The sequence below is a fragment of the Pseudopodoces humilis genome, chromosome 24, assembly GCF_049639895.1.
Source record: "Pseudopodoces humilis isolate 2021_Gansu_Grassland_sample_001 chromosome 24, ASM4963989v1, whole genome shotgun sequence".
Taxonomy (NCBI): domain Eukaryota; kingdom Metazoa; phylum Chordata; class Aves; order Passeriformes; family Paridae; genus Pseudopodoces; species Pseudopodoces humilis.
Genome location: NC_142223.1, coordinates 6,650,163 through 6,668,453, shown reverse-complemented (window position 1 = coordinate 6,668,453; position 18,291 = coordinate 6,650,163). Strand labels below are relative to the sequence as shown.

At 47.9% G+C, this 18,291-nt stretch overlaps 1 protein-coding gene across 5 annotated transcripts in view; it reads left to right on the top strand.

Moving 5' to 3' along the window:
- Positions 1 to 18,291, top strand: part of RERE (arginine-glutamic acid dipeptide repeats) — a 173,415-nt gene that overhangs the window by 121,021 nt on the left and 34,103 nt on the right. For all 5 annotated transcript variants that reach the window (XM_088066413.1, XM_088066412.1, XM_088066414.1 and 2 more), the window contains one exon: positions 11,823 to 11,903. In XM_088066413.1, coding sequence (XP_087922539.1) covers positions 11,823 to 11,903 — 81 coding nt within the window. The remainder of the gene's footprint in view (positions 1 to 11,822; positions 11,904 to 18,291) is intronic.

Below are 18,291 nucleotides of genomic sequence, written 5' to 3'. Positions count from 1 at the left end.
TACAGCTGGAAAATACAAGGTGTATTACAGCTCAAAAAGGGGAATTTGGTTTAAACACAGGTTCCTAGATGAAAGATAACAATCTTTTGTTTGTGATTAACTTGCATCAGTCTTTGATGCAAGCCCTTGTTGAAAGGGATCAATACTGCACATATAGCACCGAGTTTATTGTCAAGTCCTTTTGGAAATAAGGCAGTGAATTAAAAATCAATTATACGTGCAGAAAAGTTTGTGTAGGGCAATCAATTCTGTCCTTTTAGTTTGCCAAAAGATTCCATTGTTTAACCAGCTGTGAAAAGGAATGAATTTTAAAAGCCTCCAGCAAATGAGGGAGCCCAAAGGGGCGGGGGGAGAGATTAAAAAAAAATTATTTCAGCATTTCATGTTCAGCAAAGGCTCTTCAGGGATAAATCTATAAATCCTGTCAGTGACCTTGGCTTCAGAATGGGTGATTTCAGTGCTTTCCCTGATGTTGATCTTTGCCCAGCTGCCAGAGAAGCTGCTGTTTCCTTAACAAAATCATTTTGGGGTTTGTTGAACTGCCATGTGCTTCTTGATCCGCCGTCTCTCTGCCTTCACGTGGAATATTTTTATCCATTAAACGCTTGCTGTGCTGCTGATCCCCAAAAATGCCAGCACAGCCCCTTGCCCTCGTGGCTCAGGAGCTGTTTCTGTGTGGGACAGACAGAACCTTCAAACTCCAGCACGAAGCAAACCACCCGCGGGTGCCTTGGGGAGCTGCTGGCTTGTTTCCAGAGCAGGGTCTGCCCTCCACGCAGCCCCTGAGCTCCTGTTGCCAAGGGGAAGGGATCTGCTGCTTGGAGGATTAATAAACACGGCAGAGGTTGATTGTCAGAACCGCGTTTTTCATCTCATTTTCAAGGGCATCTTAGAACGGAGCTCCCTTGCGCTCCTGGCGCTCTCCATCATCGCCGTGCGAGCGTTCCCAAACGGGAACGATGCTGGGGGGCGTGGGGGGCTGTGTTTGTCCTCCCAGGTGATTGATAAACACAGAGGGCCCCAGGAGCTGCTGTTGCTCAGCACAGGGACAGTTGGGTGTCCGTGGGTCTGTCCCACCCCTCGGTGGGCAGAGCAGGAGCTGAGCAGCTGGAACAGAGCCCGTGCTGGGCACAGAGCAGCCCCAGGTTCCTGCTGGACCCTCTGCTGATGTCTGCAGGGACACAGCTCCTGCCTGCACCACCCTGACCTTTCATCCAGATTTTATCTGCTCAGGGATCCGGATTCTGGGTTAAATATATCCTCCTGCTGTATCCTGTTCTGCTCCAAAAGGAAACTGAGTCATGACACTCTAGAGCAGCTGGGGAGTGCAGGGATCATCACAATCGGGGATTTTCTGAGCTTAATGCTTTTGGTATAGCAAGAGAACCGAGGGAGGGATTGTAACTCATCTCTGGTGCTTGTGGTGAAAGTGCAATTGAAACTCAGTAATAAATAATGAAGTGCTTTGATATTTTCCTGGTTTTAGTGTAAGGCAGAAATCTGCAGCTTCTTTCCAAGTGATTCTGGTTTAGTCCCAGCTGATATAGGTAAAAGTGTCTCCTTTTCAATTGCTTATGTTGGAATTACACTTTATGAAACTCACAGAGCCTGGGAATGGATTACTTGACATGGCAAATGTCTGTTTTCTTTTGGAGGAGTTGTTTGCTGTCTAAATGGCAATTTGCTGTTCCTAACAAGATTGCTTTACAAACACAAAAACCCCAACCCCTAAACCAAAGTGAGTGCAGACAGTTGACAGCATTGTCTGCAGCTTGACAAGATGATATTTGATTTTTGAATTTTTTTTTTCCCTGGTAGTTTGGGTCTCTGTCTGAGTCTTGACTTTGATTCTTTGTTTGAACACTGACAGCCCCAAACCCCCAAACTTCCTGAATGTCACTGGATTCTCTGTGTTCTGCCCAACAGCTTAGCTGGGAATTATTTAGTCTGGCCCAGTGGCCATTGCAGCAGCAAATGACAAAATGCTCTTCAAATGGGTGTAGTGACATAATTCCTATTGAAGAAATGTTGATTACTGTCACAATGTGGATGCTGTGTGTGCTTTAGTGCTCAGGGCTTATCTTTCTTGCACAACATAAGCAGTATGAATGCCAAAATACACCTCATTTGCAAGTGCTGTTTGCATGATAAATTTTATTTCTCTAATCTCCCCTATCAACAGAACCAATTTTTTTTTTAATCTTTCCGATGACATAAAAATGCATTTTAATGAAGCAAATTATCAAGCTTTGTCTCTTCTGTGTACGAGCGGGGCGGCCACATTCAATTAGGCTGAAAAATGATCATTTGTTCTATTACAGGCTGTAACAGAGCGAGTGCAAAACCACGATCCATCACCAGTTGCTCAGCTTTATGTTACTTAAATCACTTTGCCATCCTGTCAGGGGCTCGGAATCCTCCACGGGAGCCATTATTTAATTTAAGTTTGTAAAGGTGTCACTTGTTTGATAATAGGCTGCTTCTGTAGTAGATGAATAGGGACTAAATATTCATCATTTTCTGCATCCATCCCATATCCCTAATGAGTTACAAGGATAGCAGTGCCAGTAGAGCTAATGATGATGGTGCCACGGAAGGAATTTGACAGCAGGAAGGGCTGGATCCAGGGGGAAACTCCAGACCTTGCAGTGGGAAAAGGGGGGTGGGCACGGCCTGAGGTACAGGGGGGGATTGCTGGGCTGTTGTGGGCAGGGATGAGGGTTGGATCAGCGCTCCTGGGGGTCCCTTCCAGCTCGGGACGTTCCAGGAGTCTGTGAATTCTGCTCGAGCTGGAGAGGCTTCGTTTGTGAGCCTGGCAGAGCCAACCTGAGGGGTTTTGTATGAGCTCAGGGAAACTCAGATTTGGGTGTGGAAATGCCCCCCTGGAAGGAAGTGGGGACATGGAGGAGCTTCACCTGAACCCAGAGCAGCTCCTGGAGTGCCGAGTGTGCTGTGCCCAGCTCCTCTCTGCTTTCTGCTCTGTGTGTTGATCTCTGCCCCGGAGGCTGCAGTTTAAATCTGCTGCTCCCTGCCCAGTGGTGTTTTTGTACTTCGTGGTTGGGACTGTTTTGTGGTGAAGGCTTTGTGGTTGTGCTTCAGCTTTTATGGCCTCTTGATACCTCCCCCTGCTCCCCCCGTGCTCGTTCCACCGTGGGTTTCCCCATCCTTTTGTTCTTCCCTGCTCCCCCAGCCTCTGACTGCATCCCTCAGATTTATTTATATGGCTTTTAGGCTGCGTGGGGAGATTGATCAGCCAGGCTGTATGCATTTAGAGGAGCTGATAAATGGCACGGCAGCACATTCCCCTCCACTGCTCTGGAATAACTTCAGCGTTCAAATCAAACATCCCATTTGCCACAAATTGGGGAAGGCAAAGAGGGCACCTCTGGTTTATTAGGGTGCATATTTCATTTATCTGTTATGGGAGGTATTGTCCAGTTCTATGTGTCTGGGGAGGCAATTCCACAGTCTCTGCACCACCTTCCCCTGCCCCCTCCCCTGATATTCACCTTCAAGGTTTCCTTTCCAGCGTTCACCTTTGTTACAGCTGCGTTTCTGGTCCTCCATTTTCAAATCTTTAATCATTTCCTCTCTTATTTGTGGTTCCTTTCTCACAGCTGGCCCCGTTCTCCCCCTCACTGAGGATGTGTCCCTCAGCCTGGAATTTGATTTTGTCATCACCTGTATTTCTTCCAGCCAGATTTGCGTGCTCAGGTGTCTCTTAGCTCCACTGCAGCCAGTGGCAGACTTACTCAGAGGAATTTAGGGAGTTTCCAGAGGTTGCCTGGTGTCATTTTGGCAAGGGTCAAAAACTGGAATTTGTATCAGAGTGCCTGAATTCCAGGCTGGGCATGGCTGCAGTCACAGCCCCTCTGTTAATGATTTACCTGGGAAGGCACCTACAGAAATACCTGCCTCTCCAGAGGGATCATTTCCATTTTGGATTAGTTCATTGCTTCAAAGTCTGGGGGCTCTGGAAGTGCTTTTATTTGTTTCCTTCTGCCATTTGCATAAAAATCCCTGTTTGAGGCAGAAACTGTCTCCAGAATAGTTGACAATAATGGTTGAAATCCCAAGGGAACAACATTTCTGTAGTAGGGAACTTCCATTGGAAATGCTGTGTTTGAGCCTTGAAGGATCACACAAGGTATTTCAGGTAGTCCTTGAAAAGGAACGTGTCCAGCTCTTTCTTTTACTCACTCTCTGGTTTTGATGTACAAGAAGGCTTTTTGTATATTAGCATTTTAACAGCAGTTTAAAATAACAACCAGAAATGAATTTCTTTGTGTACAGAAAAGGCAATCTGAAGTATAATCAAAAGCTTTCTGTTGTCTCTTGTCAGCAGTACATTGTTTTGCTTTTCTGGGTCACAAATGTGCCAGACCTTTCTTCTGTTTAACTCTTAAAAGGCACCTTTAAAAAATCATTTATCTAAAAAAAACACACTCAAATCATTTTAGCTTTGTTTGCAACACTGAGAAACTGTCGATGGCAGGAGACAGAGCATGGGGGATAAACAAAAAGCTCTTTTTGTCAGCCAGGGCAAGCCCAGGACCTGTTGCTCCCTGTGGAGGATGCTCCTGACCTCGGTGCCACTGGTTTGGAGGGGAATGCCTCCTCTTCCCACTCTGAGCAGAGGAGAGGGAATTGCAAACGCAGCCTTCCAAGAGGGGTTCATCTCTGCCTGCCTCTCCATCCCCCTGCTGAAATGGGGGACCATTAGTGACCTTACCAGGCTGATCATGCCTGGAATAATCCAGGAATTGCTTTTCCAGAGTCGAGGCTGTTTATCCAACACCCCTTCCAGAGCTGCAGGAAAGGAAAGTCAGGTTTCCTTTGCTGCTGCTGCTGCTGCTTTTACCAGGCAGGGCTCGCTCTGAGCATCGGCTGCGCTGCGGGGCTGGCTCGGCCGGGCTCCTGACTGATCTCACAGGGGATCACATTTCTGCTGCCACGCTCTGGGATCAACTGGGGGATCACTGGGATCACTGTGGGATCACGGGGTGATCTGTGGGGTCACTGTGGGATCACTGGGTGATCTGTGGGGTCACTGTGGGATCTGTGGGATCACTGCAGGGTCACTGTGGGATCACTGGGAGATCTATGGGGTCACTGTGGGATCTGTGGGATCACTGGGTGATCTGTGGGGTCACTGTGGGATCACTGTTGGATCACTGTTGGATCACTGTGGGATCACTGGCTCCCCACAGCTCAGCAGCAGTCGGGAATGGAGCAGGGAGCGTGTGTTCCTCACAGAAGCCTTTGGGGTTGGATTTTGCACAGCAGGGGCGGGGAGGCACAGGGACCGATCTGTTGGTGCAGCCCCTTGGCCGTTTGTCAGCAGCTCCCATCCATCCATCTGTCCGTCCGTGCATCCCTGCATCCCTCCCTGCATCCCTCCTGCACAGGTTGCCTGGCAACCCGGGCTGGAGCCTCCCGGAGCCTCCCGGAGCAGCTCGGGGATGATTTATCGGCGGGGCCGGGCAGGGAGCCGGGAGGCAGCGCCGGAGCTTTTAACGGGAACTGCCCAGAACTGAGCGTGGGGAGCATTTGATCTGGGAGTGCAGCGAGAGCACCCAGAGCTGATAATCAGGGTACAGTTAGAGCAAACAGAAAGGCTCCTCGTTTAGAATTGAATTTTTTTTTTTTTTAATATTTTTTTTCTGTTTTTTCTTTCCCATTGGGACCACCCCACAGCCACAGGTACAGTGCAGAATGGGAATCAAAGCTTTGCCTGGTGCTTTGGGTGAACCTGTAATCTTTCTCTTCATAAAAATAGCTCTGGTGAAAACCCTGATGGGAAAATACAGCTGGGGTCAGCACAAAAGGTTAGCAACACCCTGACAGCTCCAGGCCCGGGGTGAAGGAAGAGCTGAATTCTCCTGCAGCTCTGGAAATGTCTGAGAGCTGTTGTGTCACCTTCAATATCATGTTGCCTTTCGTGCAGACTCTTGCATTGATCCCTGGCATTAAACAGAGGAAGGGAAGAGGAGTTTTGTAGGCTGGCATTTAGGCAGTGGTTCATGCTGTGGTCACAAGGAGAGCCCTCAGCCCCTGCAAACATCACCTCCAGTCCGGTAAATGGGAGGAAGCTGCGGCAGCCTCTGGCTTGAGCACCTCGGCTCAGCTCCTGCTGCCTGGAGCCCTTTTCCCAGCCAAGCTGTGAAGAGGGATGGAGGGATGGGCAGTGCGTGCAAAGCGTGTCCACAAGAGCATTTGTGTGTGGCTGAGGAGGCAAAGAGGAGAAAAAGGATGATGAATCCACTCTGACCTCCTGAATGGCAATATAAATACTTTATTGAAAACTCTAAATAAATGTGTTTGTAACCAGTAATCCTGCTCTGCATGCAATCTCATTTAGCCAACTGGGTATGCAAATGTGCTATTAATGTGTTTGCATCCAGTATAAATACACAAATCTAATCTGTTTATATATGTCATTTACACACAGCTGTGCTCACGCTCACTTAATACCAATATTTCCAGCCAGCCAGAGGTACCATGGGAGCTCCATTGTTCCCAACAAAAGCAGCTCCATGGAAGGGGGGTCATTATCATGGCAGGATCTTTTGGCATTCCCTTCAGCGAGGCTGTTGATGACTGTGGCTGCTGGGGCTGGAAGGTGCCTCTCTGCAAAGCTTTGGGTTCAGTCCCCCACACTTGGGGGCACAATCTCGTTTTGCAGTGTAATTTTTCAGGAAGACAAAGCGATGCAGTTGGGGAGGGAGAGAGCAAATTGTTGGGCACCTTGAAGGCTTTCAGCTGATCTATTCCTTGTCAGTTTGTTTAGAGAGGACACTTGATCTCATGGGCAGATGGCCTGGGGAGTGGAAGGTTGTGTCACATGTGGGTGACCAGGGCTGCACTCACAAAGGGGCTTTGAATTCCCAGTGGGAACATCCATGCCTTGTAATACAGAGCGGTATCTAATGAATACCACCAAAATATTTTGGTTTTCCGTGTCTTTGAGTGAGAGAACTGGGTGAACACGATTTTATTTTCAAATATCTCTAAATGTGCTGCACACTGAACAGAAGTTTTGCAGCTTGTGAAGATCAAGAAGTAAAGGTGCTTTCATGTATTTAGTGTTTTTCTGTATTTAGTGTTTAACTATGAAAACCCCATAAATTTTCCTACCATATTTATTATAAAAGTTTAAAATGCATATTAAATGTGGAAAGTGGTGACGACTTCCATTGGCATCTGCCTAGAAAACCTCGGGCCTTCCCAGACATGCACTAAACCTATTGCTTTCATAATAGCAAAATCTCCCATTTTGTTTGCTTAGAATTAAGGAAAAGGTTGAGAGATGAACTTGCTGTTCTTGAACACAGGCTAAAGAGATGATTTTATTTTATTTTTTATTAGAAAGATTGAGAAATAAATCCTTATTTACTGGACTGAGAAAGATCAGAAGAGGCCCTGTGTATTTTGGTAAATATTTTGCATTACACAACGCTCTTCACTCATTAACCAGGTGGAAATCACAGGGAGGGAATGAAACAGCACATGGAATTTCTTAGAGAAAATACATTAGATCTAAACTCGATTGCAGCACCACATCAGAAGAGACACGTTAGTAGCAGTGATGAATTTGCAGGTTCATCAGAGTTGTGCTACCTTTCTGAAGGTTCCAGCTGGAAATCTCCAGTTGGGAATGGATTAAAGAGGTTGGTTGTTGTTTCTGCTGTGGCTGTTCTGGGTGCACACTTTCAGCACCAGCTTTATTTGGGGTTGTTGAGGTGGAGGAGTGCAGGGGGAGCTCAGCTCCAGTGCAGCCCGGGCTGCAGGGCCTGCAGCAGGCAGCTCCTCTGCCAGGCTGGAATGGGGGATGATGGAAACCCTGAGGCAGGAGCACTGGCACTGCCAGCCCCGTGCCAAACGTGCCAGCTGAGCTCTGTCAGGCACAGCAGAATGGCTTTGTGTATCTCATCAGGAGATTTGTTCCCTGGGATAAAAGATGGGACCTGCAAGTAACACACAGGCAAACGTTAACGTGCCTGTTCCTCCCTCTGCCCAGGTTATTTATAGCAGGATGCTGCAGCATCTGATGCATTTCATCAAATTATCAAATGGTATTAGGAGGCCTCGTGCTGGGGCTGGTCAATAGCCACGGAAACCACCCCATAAAACAGAACCGTGTCTGTCAGCACCGACCGCCCCACAAGCCCTGGGATTTCCTAAAGCTGCTTCACAGCACTCATTATCCACAGCACTTCTTTAATTGTGGCACAGTTTGTCTTCAGTGAGCAGCACAAACAATAATGCTGACAGAATCCTGTCATAAGCAATCTTTTAAAGTTAAACAGAAGTGGTAAAATTGAAATGTTTGTCCTAAAAATCCAAATTACGTACTTATAGAAATGAAACCATTGTGCTTCAGAGCCATTTCCACTTCCTACCCAAACTTCTCCATGGGTCTGAGCCTCGTTGTTCCCTGGGTTTGAGGCTATTTTAGCTTGGCAGCTGTCGCTCTCAGATGCCTCCTGTGAGCAGTGCAGCGTCTCCTGCAGCACTGACACACGGATGTGCAATTTGGTGCATGCCATTTGTGCAGGAGAGAGCAAATTCAATCAGTGTCAGGCAGTCTGCTTTGTGAGACACCGGGGAGCAACAGGTCACCTCTGATTTGGTGGGCAACTATTTTGTTCTTTTATATTTAAAGCCATTTTGAGGTCTCTGTTGGGCTTGACTTGGAGAAAAGGAGTAGCTGTTCTTGCTGCAGGGAGAACGATGCCTGAATTAATGGAAGACTAGAATAGGAAGGAAAATCTGAAAGTGGTTTTAAAAAAAAGTATTGTTAAGCTTTAGAATTTCTGTCTGAGCTTCTGAAATTATTTTTTGTGTGCTTTGTTATTTGTATATTAAGAAGTGTCTCTCTCTTGCGTTTCTAAAAGGCACAAAGCTCCTTTGTAGCTGGGTATCTCACAGTGCCTCAGTGGCCCAGGGATAGCTCTGTACAATGTCAATAAGGGTGACAGCAGCAGTGGCCAGAAGGATTGACTTCATTCCTACTTGGAAATTTGGAACAGCATTCCAAGGTCCCTCTGATTCTGTTATTCAGATGGGCTCGGTGCTAGCCTTGCATTTCCAGTAGGGACTTCTGACATCCCGTGGGGTCAAAGGAAAACAGTTTGTCATAGGTTATCGAATCACAGCACAAACCAAATGGATCATAGTTTGGTTAAAAGGGATCTTAGAAAATAAATTAAATGGCTCCCTAAGGATTCAAGTGCACCATAGTAAGCCTTGGGCAAAACAAGGAATAGGATTTGGGTGTTCTCATTTTATGCCATGGACCAGACTGAGCTCTCCTGTGTCCCTGAGCTGTTCCATCATTGGCTGGAGTGTTCCATCTCTGGTTTCTCCTTATTCCCTACAGCTTTTTCTGTCACCTTTTGCTGTGTGTGCTGTGAAGTGATGCTGCAGAGGCACCGTCCCTCTGAACCAGCCCAGGAGGCAGAGCAGGGACTGAGAGCATCCTGCAGTTCCCTTTGCCTTTTGACGTTTCTCCATTTAGCTGGTTTCTATCCTCTGTGAATTCCTGCAGGGGGGAATTGAGCTGCTCTTTGGGATGTTGGGAGCGGTGCTGGGGTGTGTCTGTCACTGCTGCTGCCACCTTCTCTTGCCCAGAGCACCAGCCAGAGGTTTGTGGTGCCAGGGGAGTGATCCACCCACCCAGCATAATGAGAATTCCTTGGGAGGATTCACCTGGTAAAAAGGAGTATATGAGTGCACTGGGGACCAGCTGTACTGTGTGGGCACTGAACATCCTGCTCTGCAGGTACTTCTGCCTGTGTCTGGGGGCTGGTACCTTGCTCTCAGTAAAATTTCCCGTGTTTGGGAGCTCAGGCACCCCTCAAACACTTAAATCCCGGGTGCTGTGTTGGCTGGTTTGGAAGGAGCAGGTGGGTATGAGTAAATCACGCTCTGGAAGGGACTGTAATCTCCGAGCCTTTACAGCCCGTGGTTAATTCTCGTCTCCGTGCCCCCAGGCACGTTCTTGGCGAACTGTGCAGTCTTGCTGGTTTTGAGGGTCAGGGTTAGGCGAGGATAGATCCCTGTGGGAGCAAACCTGCAGGATCCTGAGCAGGAGGTTCCAAAGAGCATCCAGCCTTGTGGTAGGAGCTGCTGAGAGCAGGGTTTGGGCACTGAGTGAACCTTTCTGGGAGTCCTCACGCCCTTCACAACATGGAAGCCTATGATCACTGCCTGCCTCCTTCCAGCAGATGTTTGCAAAAAGATGTTGATCCAAAACACGTTAAGCCAACTTTAGGCTCATTTGTCTTTAGGGAATTACAAAATCTCATCTCCCTCCCTTCCCTGCAATAGTAGGGCCCATGTACTCAGCATCCATTATCTTTTTTTTTCGCAGACACAATTTGTTATTTACTCGTTGTTCATACCTGTACACAGTGTTTATAGGAAAGGAAAAGGCCTTCTATTTTTTTGCTTGCTTCTTTTTAGGGAATTATGGATTCTTTTTTCCCTCCTTTCCCTGGAATTGTAGGGCCCACATACTCAACATCCCCTATCGGTTTTGCAGGCAGAAATTTGCTATTTGCTTGTTGTTTATACCTGGGTACGGTGTTGATAGGAAAGGAAAAAGTCTCTTTATTTTGGTGTTCATAGGAAAGGAAGAAGCCCTTCTGTAGAATGTCCCTTCCAGAGAGAGGCACTTTGTTCAGCCTTAAGTCTCCTGCTCCTGGTTCGTGGTGGGGATGGGCTGGGGCCCCCCGGCCGCGGCTGTACCGAGGGACGGGGAGAGGCCGAGGCCGAGCAGGACTGAGGGAGAGAACGAGCAGGACTGAGGAGGGAGAGAACGAGCAGGACTGAGGGAGAGAACGAGCAGGACTGAGGAGGGAGAGAACGAGCAGGACTGAGGAGGGAGAGAACGAGCAGGACTGAGGAGGGAGAGAACGAGCAGGACTGAGGGAGAGGCCGAGCAGGACTGAGGAGGGAGAGAACGAGCAGGACTGAGGAGGGAGAGAACGAGCAGGACTGAGGAGGGAGAGAACGAGCAGGACTGAGGAGGGAGAGGCCGAGCAGGATTGAGGAGGGAGAGGCCGAGCAGGATTGAGGAGGGAGAGGACGAGCAGCAGCGAGGACGGAGCGGTGCCGGCGGCCAGGGCTGTTCGGCTCTGGGAGCTGCTGAGGGGCAGCGCCGGGGGCCGGGCGGCGGGGCCGGGGCTGCCGGGGGCGGTGTCGGGGCCGGGCCCGGCGGGCGGAGGCGGCGGCGGCGGGGCCGGGCCCGGGCCCGGGCCCTTGGCGGAGGGGGGCCGGCGATCCAGGCCGCCTTTTGCGGCGCGCCCCGCGGAGCCGCCCGCCCAGCCCCGCCGCCATCACACGCTGGGCGCCGCCGCCTCCGCCCGGCCCTGCGCGGCTGCTCCGGGGCTCGGCTCCGCTCGGCCCCGCTCCCGGCCCCGCTCCCGGCCCGCTGCGAGCCCCGCCGAGGAACGCGGGGGCTGCGAGCCCTTAACCCCTGCGGCACCTGGCCGAGCCCCGCGCTGCGCATTGCCTTGCGCTGCCCGGCCCCGAGCGGCTCCGGCCGTGCCGCCGACTGTGGTGGAGCTCCGAGCGCTGGAAGTTGGACGTGGAAGGGGATGCGGTTGGGATTTTTCGGGGTCTTTGGCGAGCCTTTTCCCCCGTTCGCAGCCGTGTAGGTGCGTTCGCTTCCCCGGCAGAGCTCGGGCTCCCGGCGCCGCTCGGCTCCGCTGCCGATCACAGCAGCCGTTTGGAGGAATTTTTATTATTTTTTTTTTTTTTTACGTTTTTTTTTTTCCTGCTGCTGACACGCTGTTTTTTGTTATCTTTTATCACAGAAGCGGTTTATTAAGGGGTTGAGGCAGTACGGCAAGAACTTCTTCCGAATCCGAAAGGAGTTGCTTCCCAATAAGGAGACCGTAAGTACATTTGGACTTTATGTAATTCGCCTTTTCTCTCGCTGCTTCGCTGTTTGATCTTGCGAAACTCTCTCCTTTTTACCCCGAATTCTCCTCGGATAAACGGAAGAGAAATCCGTAGCCAGCCAAGGTAGCTGCTGATTTTTAGTGCAGTCTTTAGGTCTTGGGGAATGAAAGATGTTACATAAAATAATCGTCATGGCTGGACGGAGCCACTGAGCCTGGGTGAAGTGTATTTATGGAGACCAAATCTAATTTTAAATTCTGACATTATGACGGGATAATACATTTTGTGTCACCCGGTCGGGCTCGAGTGGCATCGGGTAATTAAAGAAAACCTAAACCAAAACAACATCTGATGGGATCGGGCAGCCCGAGGTTTGCGCTGAGCCTGTGACCCGCACTCTGCCGGGCTGGGCTTAACTCTTCCTCTTCCCTGGAACTCGAGTTCAGGGATGGATCCGTGGTCTCCGAACTTCCCCGGGTTATGTAACCCTGTCATCCCACCCAAAATCCCGGCGGGGCTCTGGGGACACGGGCAGGGAGCGCTGGGGGACTCCTGCAGAGGAGACAGGGACGCCTTGGGAACCCGGCCACTTTTCCATTTGTCCTAAAAGAGCCTCGGTTTCTGTCCTGCAGGTGTCCTTTAACTGCGGGGAGGCTTTGGGAAAGTGATTTCCTTTTTGTTCTGGATTTAGAAGGGAGGTAGCTCCATGAAAATGGAGTTGGGCCATTCTTTAGTATATTAGTGATATGGAAAACACTGATTTAAAGCATCACGGAGTGTTTAGACTTTTGTAGGTGTGGAGTCTGGATGTGCACTGGGGAAGAGCATTGCTCTAATAATTTATAAAAAGCTCTCAGTGTTTGTAGGATGATTCCATTTTCCTCCAGGAGGTTCTCGTGAGACAGTGCTGTGATAGCACAAATCTTTGGGTGGTAAATAGTAACACTGTGTGAGTTACAGAGGCAGGGGAGGATGAGACAATTACAAGTTCACTCATTCTGGTGAGAAAGGAAACTCAAATTACTGCTCAGGTGTTGGTGGACTCGAGGATTCCGTTGGATTTTGAGGCCCAGTGCTGGAAAGGTGGCAGCTGGGAAGGAATGCTGGAGTAGTACGGATCTTGTCGGCATCTGATAAACCCAGCACAAATCATGCCTTTCCTCTCCTCTCCAGAATGTCTCTGGAATGGATCTAGAACAAATCAGTGTTTTCTTCTAGAAATGAATTCCGGTGATGGTAAAGTGAGGGGCAAAAGTCCTCTTCTGAGTTTGAATTAGAGCAGCTCTGAAGTGTACTGTGTTTTTTTAAATTGAAATTTATATTTTAAATATGAAATGTGGGGGAGAGGAGTTTATGACAGAGAAGAACATTTTGCAGGGGGAAATAAAAAAAACCTGAAAAATGTAAAATTGGGGGCAGGTGTCTGCCCCTGTTTATTCTACTTAACTTCTTACATTGGAGCTTGGATATCAGGCTTAGGATCTTTGTAAAAGTATTGCAAGTGGTGTTAAACCTCACACAAGGTCTCTTTTTTCAAGTGTTGTATTTTTGTTTCATTAGGTGTAATTTTTTACTACAGAGAAGACTAAATATTAAGTCTGTGCTGTGTATCACGTTGATGGGTTTGGGCTCAGGGTTTTTTTAGCCCCTGTGGTAACTGATCTACAAATAACCTTTGACCTACAACGGTTTGTTTATAATCTGCGCTTCCTATTTTTGCCCACAGGCCTCACTTCTGCTTTCTTTAATTCCCAATCTTTCTCAGCCAAAATTTACAGCTTTTGCTATAGGAAGACATTGCAGGATAAAGGCTGCAGTAAACATTTACTGTCCAGTTTTGCTTCTGTTCCTTAAAGTGGAGTAATGAGTAATGTAAATGACGAGGCTGTGGGATTAATTTGTCTGTATTTTTTCATCACCAGAATAATTTCAGATACTTTGCCTGCCATTTTTCTGTCGCAGTGTGAAGTAACCCTGTAGAAATTCCAGAAACACCAGAAAAAGGCTTTATTCTCCTGCATATTAACATCAGTGAAACTCTGAAAAGTTGTTCTATGGTTACTAAAGCAACTTCCAGCTATTTAAATATGTGTCAGGGGCACTCTTGGAGTGACTTGCCCTAATGGCTCTTGGGCATCTTATTTATTAAGAGTTTTCCTTTCTGGTCACTGAAGGCTGTGGGGAGGGGACCCAGGGGGTTTTTGCCTCTGCAATCCCCACTAAAAGTTAAATCTCCTTATTATCATGATTTTTGTAAAATATGTCCTTTCCTAGACCCTTCACTGGGGGAAGATTCTCCCTAATGTCACTCTAAACCCTATGGCTGGAACATGGAAACAGTGGAAGAAAAGGAATGCAGCAGAAGTACAGAATTCTTGTAGAGACCAGGCCTATTTTATGTTAAATCAAGCTGAGGCTGCTGTGCAGAAAGTCAGGATATAGAGGTGAACATGACATTGTATTTCTTTTCTACTTTGGGAAGGTGTAAAGTGGCCGTGGTGAGAGATGAGAATTAGGCCATCCTGTTCTGAGCTTGCACAAGTGTGTTAAGGAATGTCCTATTTGAGTTGTGCCTTGGCTTTTTTTCCCCTCCATAGTTAGTGTGCAATATCTTTTGAGGAAACCTTGTATTTCTCATGTGTGTTTTAAGGAAGTTAGCATAGATTTTCAATGATTTTTAAATTACTTCTTCTAAATGAGTGATCCTCAAGAAAAAAGCTTTATGAAAGAGAATGTTTATTCCATATTAAAGGTGTGTTTGTTTGGGTCTTCACTCTGCTGGTTTATTTCGCATTTCCAGTTGATTTCCATGTTTATGTCCAGGAGGGGTTCCCAGTGGATGTGGAAGTAAAGAACTGCAATGGATCAAGGCAGGCGCTGCTTTAATGTGGGATCAGTGTTAACCTGCTCATTCTCTGGAGGAAAAGCCTGTGTGCAGATGAGCCACGAGGTTTCTAAATGAAACTTCTGAAACTTCCTTGGGTTTCCACTGACCTGTCTGAAATGCGCCTTTTCCTTTATTTCCATGTGGCTCTCTTCCTTTTATCTTCCCCTGGGTGGTTTCCCCTTAGTGGCAGCTGACACAGCTGATGAACTGCCCTGCTCTCCTTTGGTTCCTGCTTAGTAGCAATTCTGATTCCTCTTTATGGGAAGAAGTAAATTTTGGAGGCTTTTCAGTGACATGAACACTTTTCAATAATTACTTCCATTTAAATTCCCATGTTGTGAGAATGAAAGGTGCACAGCTGGCAACAGTTTTCTTAACTATCTGGTTTGGCTTTAAATGTGGTTTTATTCGCCTCCTATCCACCCAGTTTGGGATAATTTGCTAAAACTTCGTGATAATACAGGATTTTCCGAGTATTTAACATTCTGCTCTGAATTCTTTAGATGATTACACTGAGCTACTTGAATTTGAGAGTTTTAGAAGCACCAGCATTGTGATAGGCCTGAGATAAAGGTACTTAAATGCCTCCAAGGTTGGGGATTGCCTTTCTGTGTTCATGGAAACAGCTTAACTCTGTGTTGGCTTTGTGCAGGAGGGAAATAGGAACAGGGATCAGACGGGAGCTGGAGCAGGGCAGTGACTCCATCAGAGCAGGAGAGGAGGTGCCAAGTCCTGGTGTCACCTTGCTGGGATCCAGAGCTGGCTGCTGCGCCCCAGCCTGTCCTTGTGCTGCTCTCCCAGAAACGCTTCTGGGAGCCTCAGTTTGTTGGAACTGTGCAAGGCCAGAGTCCCAGCAGGAACAGAATTGTTCCCCAGTGCCTGGGGTTCCTGCAGCCTGCTTGGGGCAGCGGTGCTGTCTGAGCAGTGGAGCTCCAGCCCCATGCCCACAGACGTGGGGATGTGTGTGAGTGTCCCTTGGCAGCGTTCCTAGGTTCAGGAGTGATCTCTGTTACCCTGCCAGACTGCCATCATGGCCTTGGCTGCAGCTGAATCGAGATTTTGGAGCCACCTTGTCTCTCTTGGGGATAGGACTGAGCACTTGGGGCCCTTGTGAGAGCTCTGGGGATGTTCTGGGGCTCTCCAAAGGCGCCTGTGCTGCCCAGGGCCAGGTCCTGGTCCCCGTGCCCCTCTCTCCTGGCAGCCTCAGCTCCTGGCAGGCCCTGCAGCAAGCCCAGCAGGAGGACACTGGGTCTTTGTGCAGACTCAGTGCTAATTTGGGGTTCAGTTTCCCCGTTGAGCACATAGGTATCTGTGGTGTGTGTGATTCTTGGTTTGGCTGCTGAGCAAGGGATGACAGAGTGCAATCGAAAGATCTTGCCTCTGGGTGGATGCTCCTTTATTTAGCTCCACAGCACAGTGTAAACAGGAGTTCTGAATATTGGCTGTTTCCTGACATTGAAATACCTGCAGTGTGCTGTACTTATGCACATAAGAACTAAATATGCATCATTTCTTTAGGAAAAATGGTCTCTCTTCTGATAGTAAAATCTTTCTCTTCAAATTAAATGCTGCTGGGACTTACCTCAGAGACTAAATAAGCTGTGCTCTGTTAATGTTAGGAGGCAAAACGAGTGCAGAGTGAGCTTTCAGCATAAATTTCTGTTTAATTTTAGATTGGGGTTTAGATAAACAATTTTATTCTTGCCTCATTAATGCTTAATCTTGTGTTACATAATACACAATATTGGCTTCCTGAGTAGCTCTTAAATCTAGTGCAAATGTGTAGTAGCTGAAAGGTCAGTGCAGTTAGCATATGTGCGGGCTGGCAAGGTGGCTGTCCCCTCTGAGCACAGACGGAGCCCTCCCCGTGCCACTCCTGATGGCAGCCAGCAGCCCCAGGAATATTTGTGCAAGGCTCTCCTGAGCATCTGAAAGGTAGAACTTCTCCCTCGACACGATTGTTCAAATAGCAGAGTGCCTTTGATCAAAGGAGGGGGATAATTAGATGAATATCTCTTGGTCTGTTGGTATAAAGTGATTACTTAGCCCTACATTGGCTTTTTAATATTTGCATTTAGTGGTGAGCCTTGTTTGTAGCAGGAGCTGCGTTGTGGCTGTGGCGTGGGCTTTATCCCTGCTCTGCTCTCCCCAAGGAAATCTGGTTTATTTGAGGCCATATTCCCCTAATGATGGAATATTAATACAGTGCAGTCAAGGCATATTATTTCCTGCCTTGTCTTTGCTGCGTGAGCGTTCAGAGAGGGACAAGCTGTGGAAGCCTTTTCTGTTTGAAAGCTGAACCTTTTTCTTTAATAACTTGTTCTAGCCTGGATGCAGTCAGAGCTGAAATTTTCCATTAGAGTTTGAAGCGACTGCCAACATAAACAGCCACTGCTTCTTTTCATTTCATCCTGCTCGCTGCTGCTGCCGCTTCCAGAGCGTGGCCATTGCAGGCACAGGGCTTTGCTCTTCTTCAGACAGGGGCTTGTGGGCTTCACATTTCCCAAATGCTTTCAAATGCTAGGTTGAGACTTTTTTCTTCAGTCACAGCAAATATCCTACTGGGCTTCAGTCCAGTTAGAAAAAGGGGCAGAGGCAGCAGTTGCTTTTCCTGTGTAAGTGAAACCACCAAATCATTTGCATAACAAACTCTTCTGGAGGGAACACGCTGCTTTTTATTTTACTTTATTTTTTCCTGTTTCTGTGAGCGTGGCTGTCTCAGCTGAGGGAGGAAGAGCACTGCAAGGTGAGGCAGGGTGCTGAGGCTGCTCCCAGCCAGGCACTTAGACCAGGAGCAGGGCGAGGAAAGCCAAGGAATGTAATGAAATGCTGAGCTCATAGGAGCTGAGCTCAGATGGAGATATTCCTGAATTTAAGTGGCTCTGAGCTGAAGGCTGTTTGCAGAGGGATGTTCAGTGTGTGTGTTCGCTGTGATCTGGTTTGTTTTCAGAAGTTTAACTGTTAAACCTATTGCAAATGCCATAACTTTATTGGATAATAAACCAGGAGGTTTGGAAAGGTCTTTAAAGAGACATAAAGGTTTAACTCACACACCCCGCGGTGTCTTTCTTCTTCTCTAGAAGGGACTCCAGGTGTTGAGCACAGCTCCTGGCAGGCTTGGGCCACAGGCTCCGTGGTTCATCCACGTGTGTTCCTTCAGTTCCCTGGGTGTATCCTGTCAATTCCTGTGTCCTGGGGTTGCATCTTGCCTGGCTCTGAACAGCCCTTTCACCTGGCCTGTGCCACGTGTGTGCTATTTGATTAATGATTGATTAATGACCGGCTCCAGCTTCCAAAGACCAAAATACCCTTTCCCAAAGCTGCCTGTCTCAATTCCAGCTGAAGCAAGCAAAACCAAAGAAATAAAGTACCTAAAATGGGCTTTGTTTTTTTGTTTCTGTTTTAAATCTCCTAAGCATTCTCTTAAGAGGATTAATTTTCAATTGTATCATTTTACTTTTGTATTCCAAAGGTAATTTACAGCGTCATCAGCT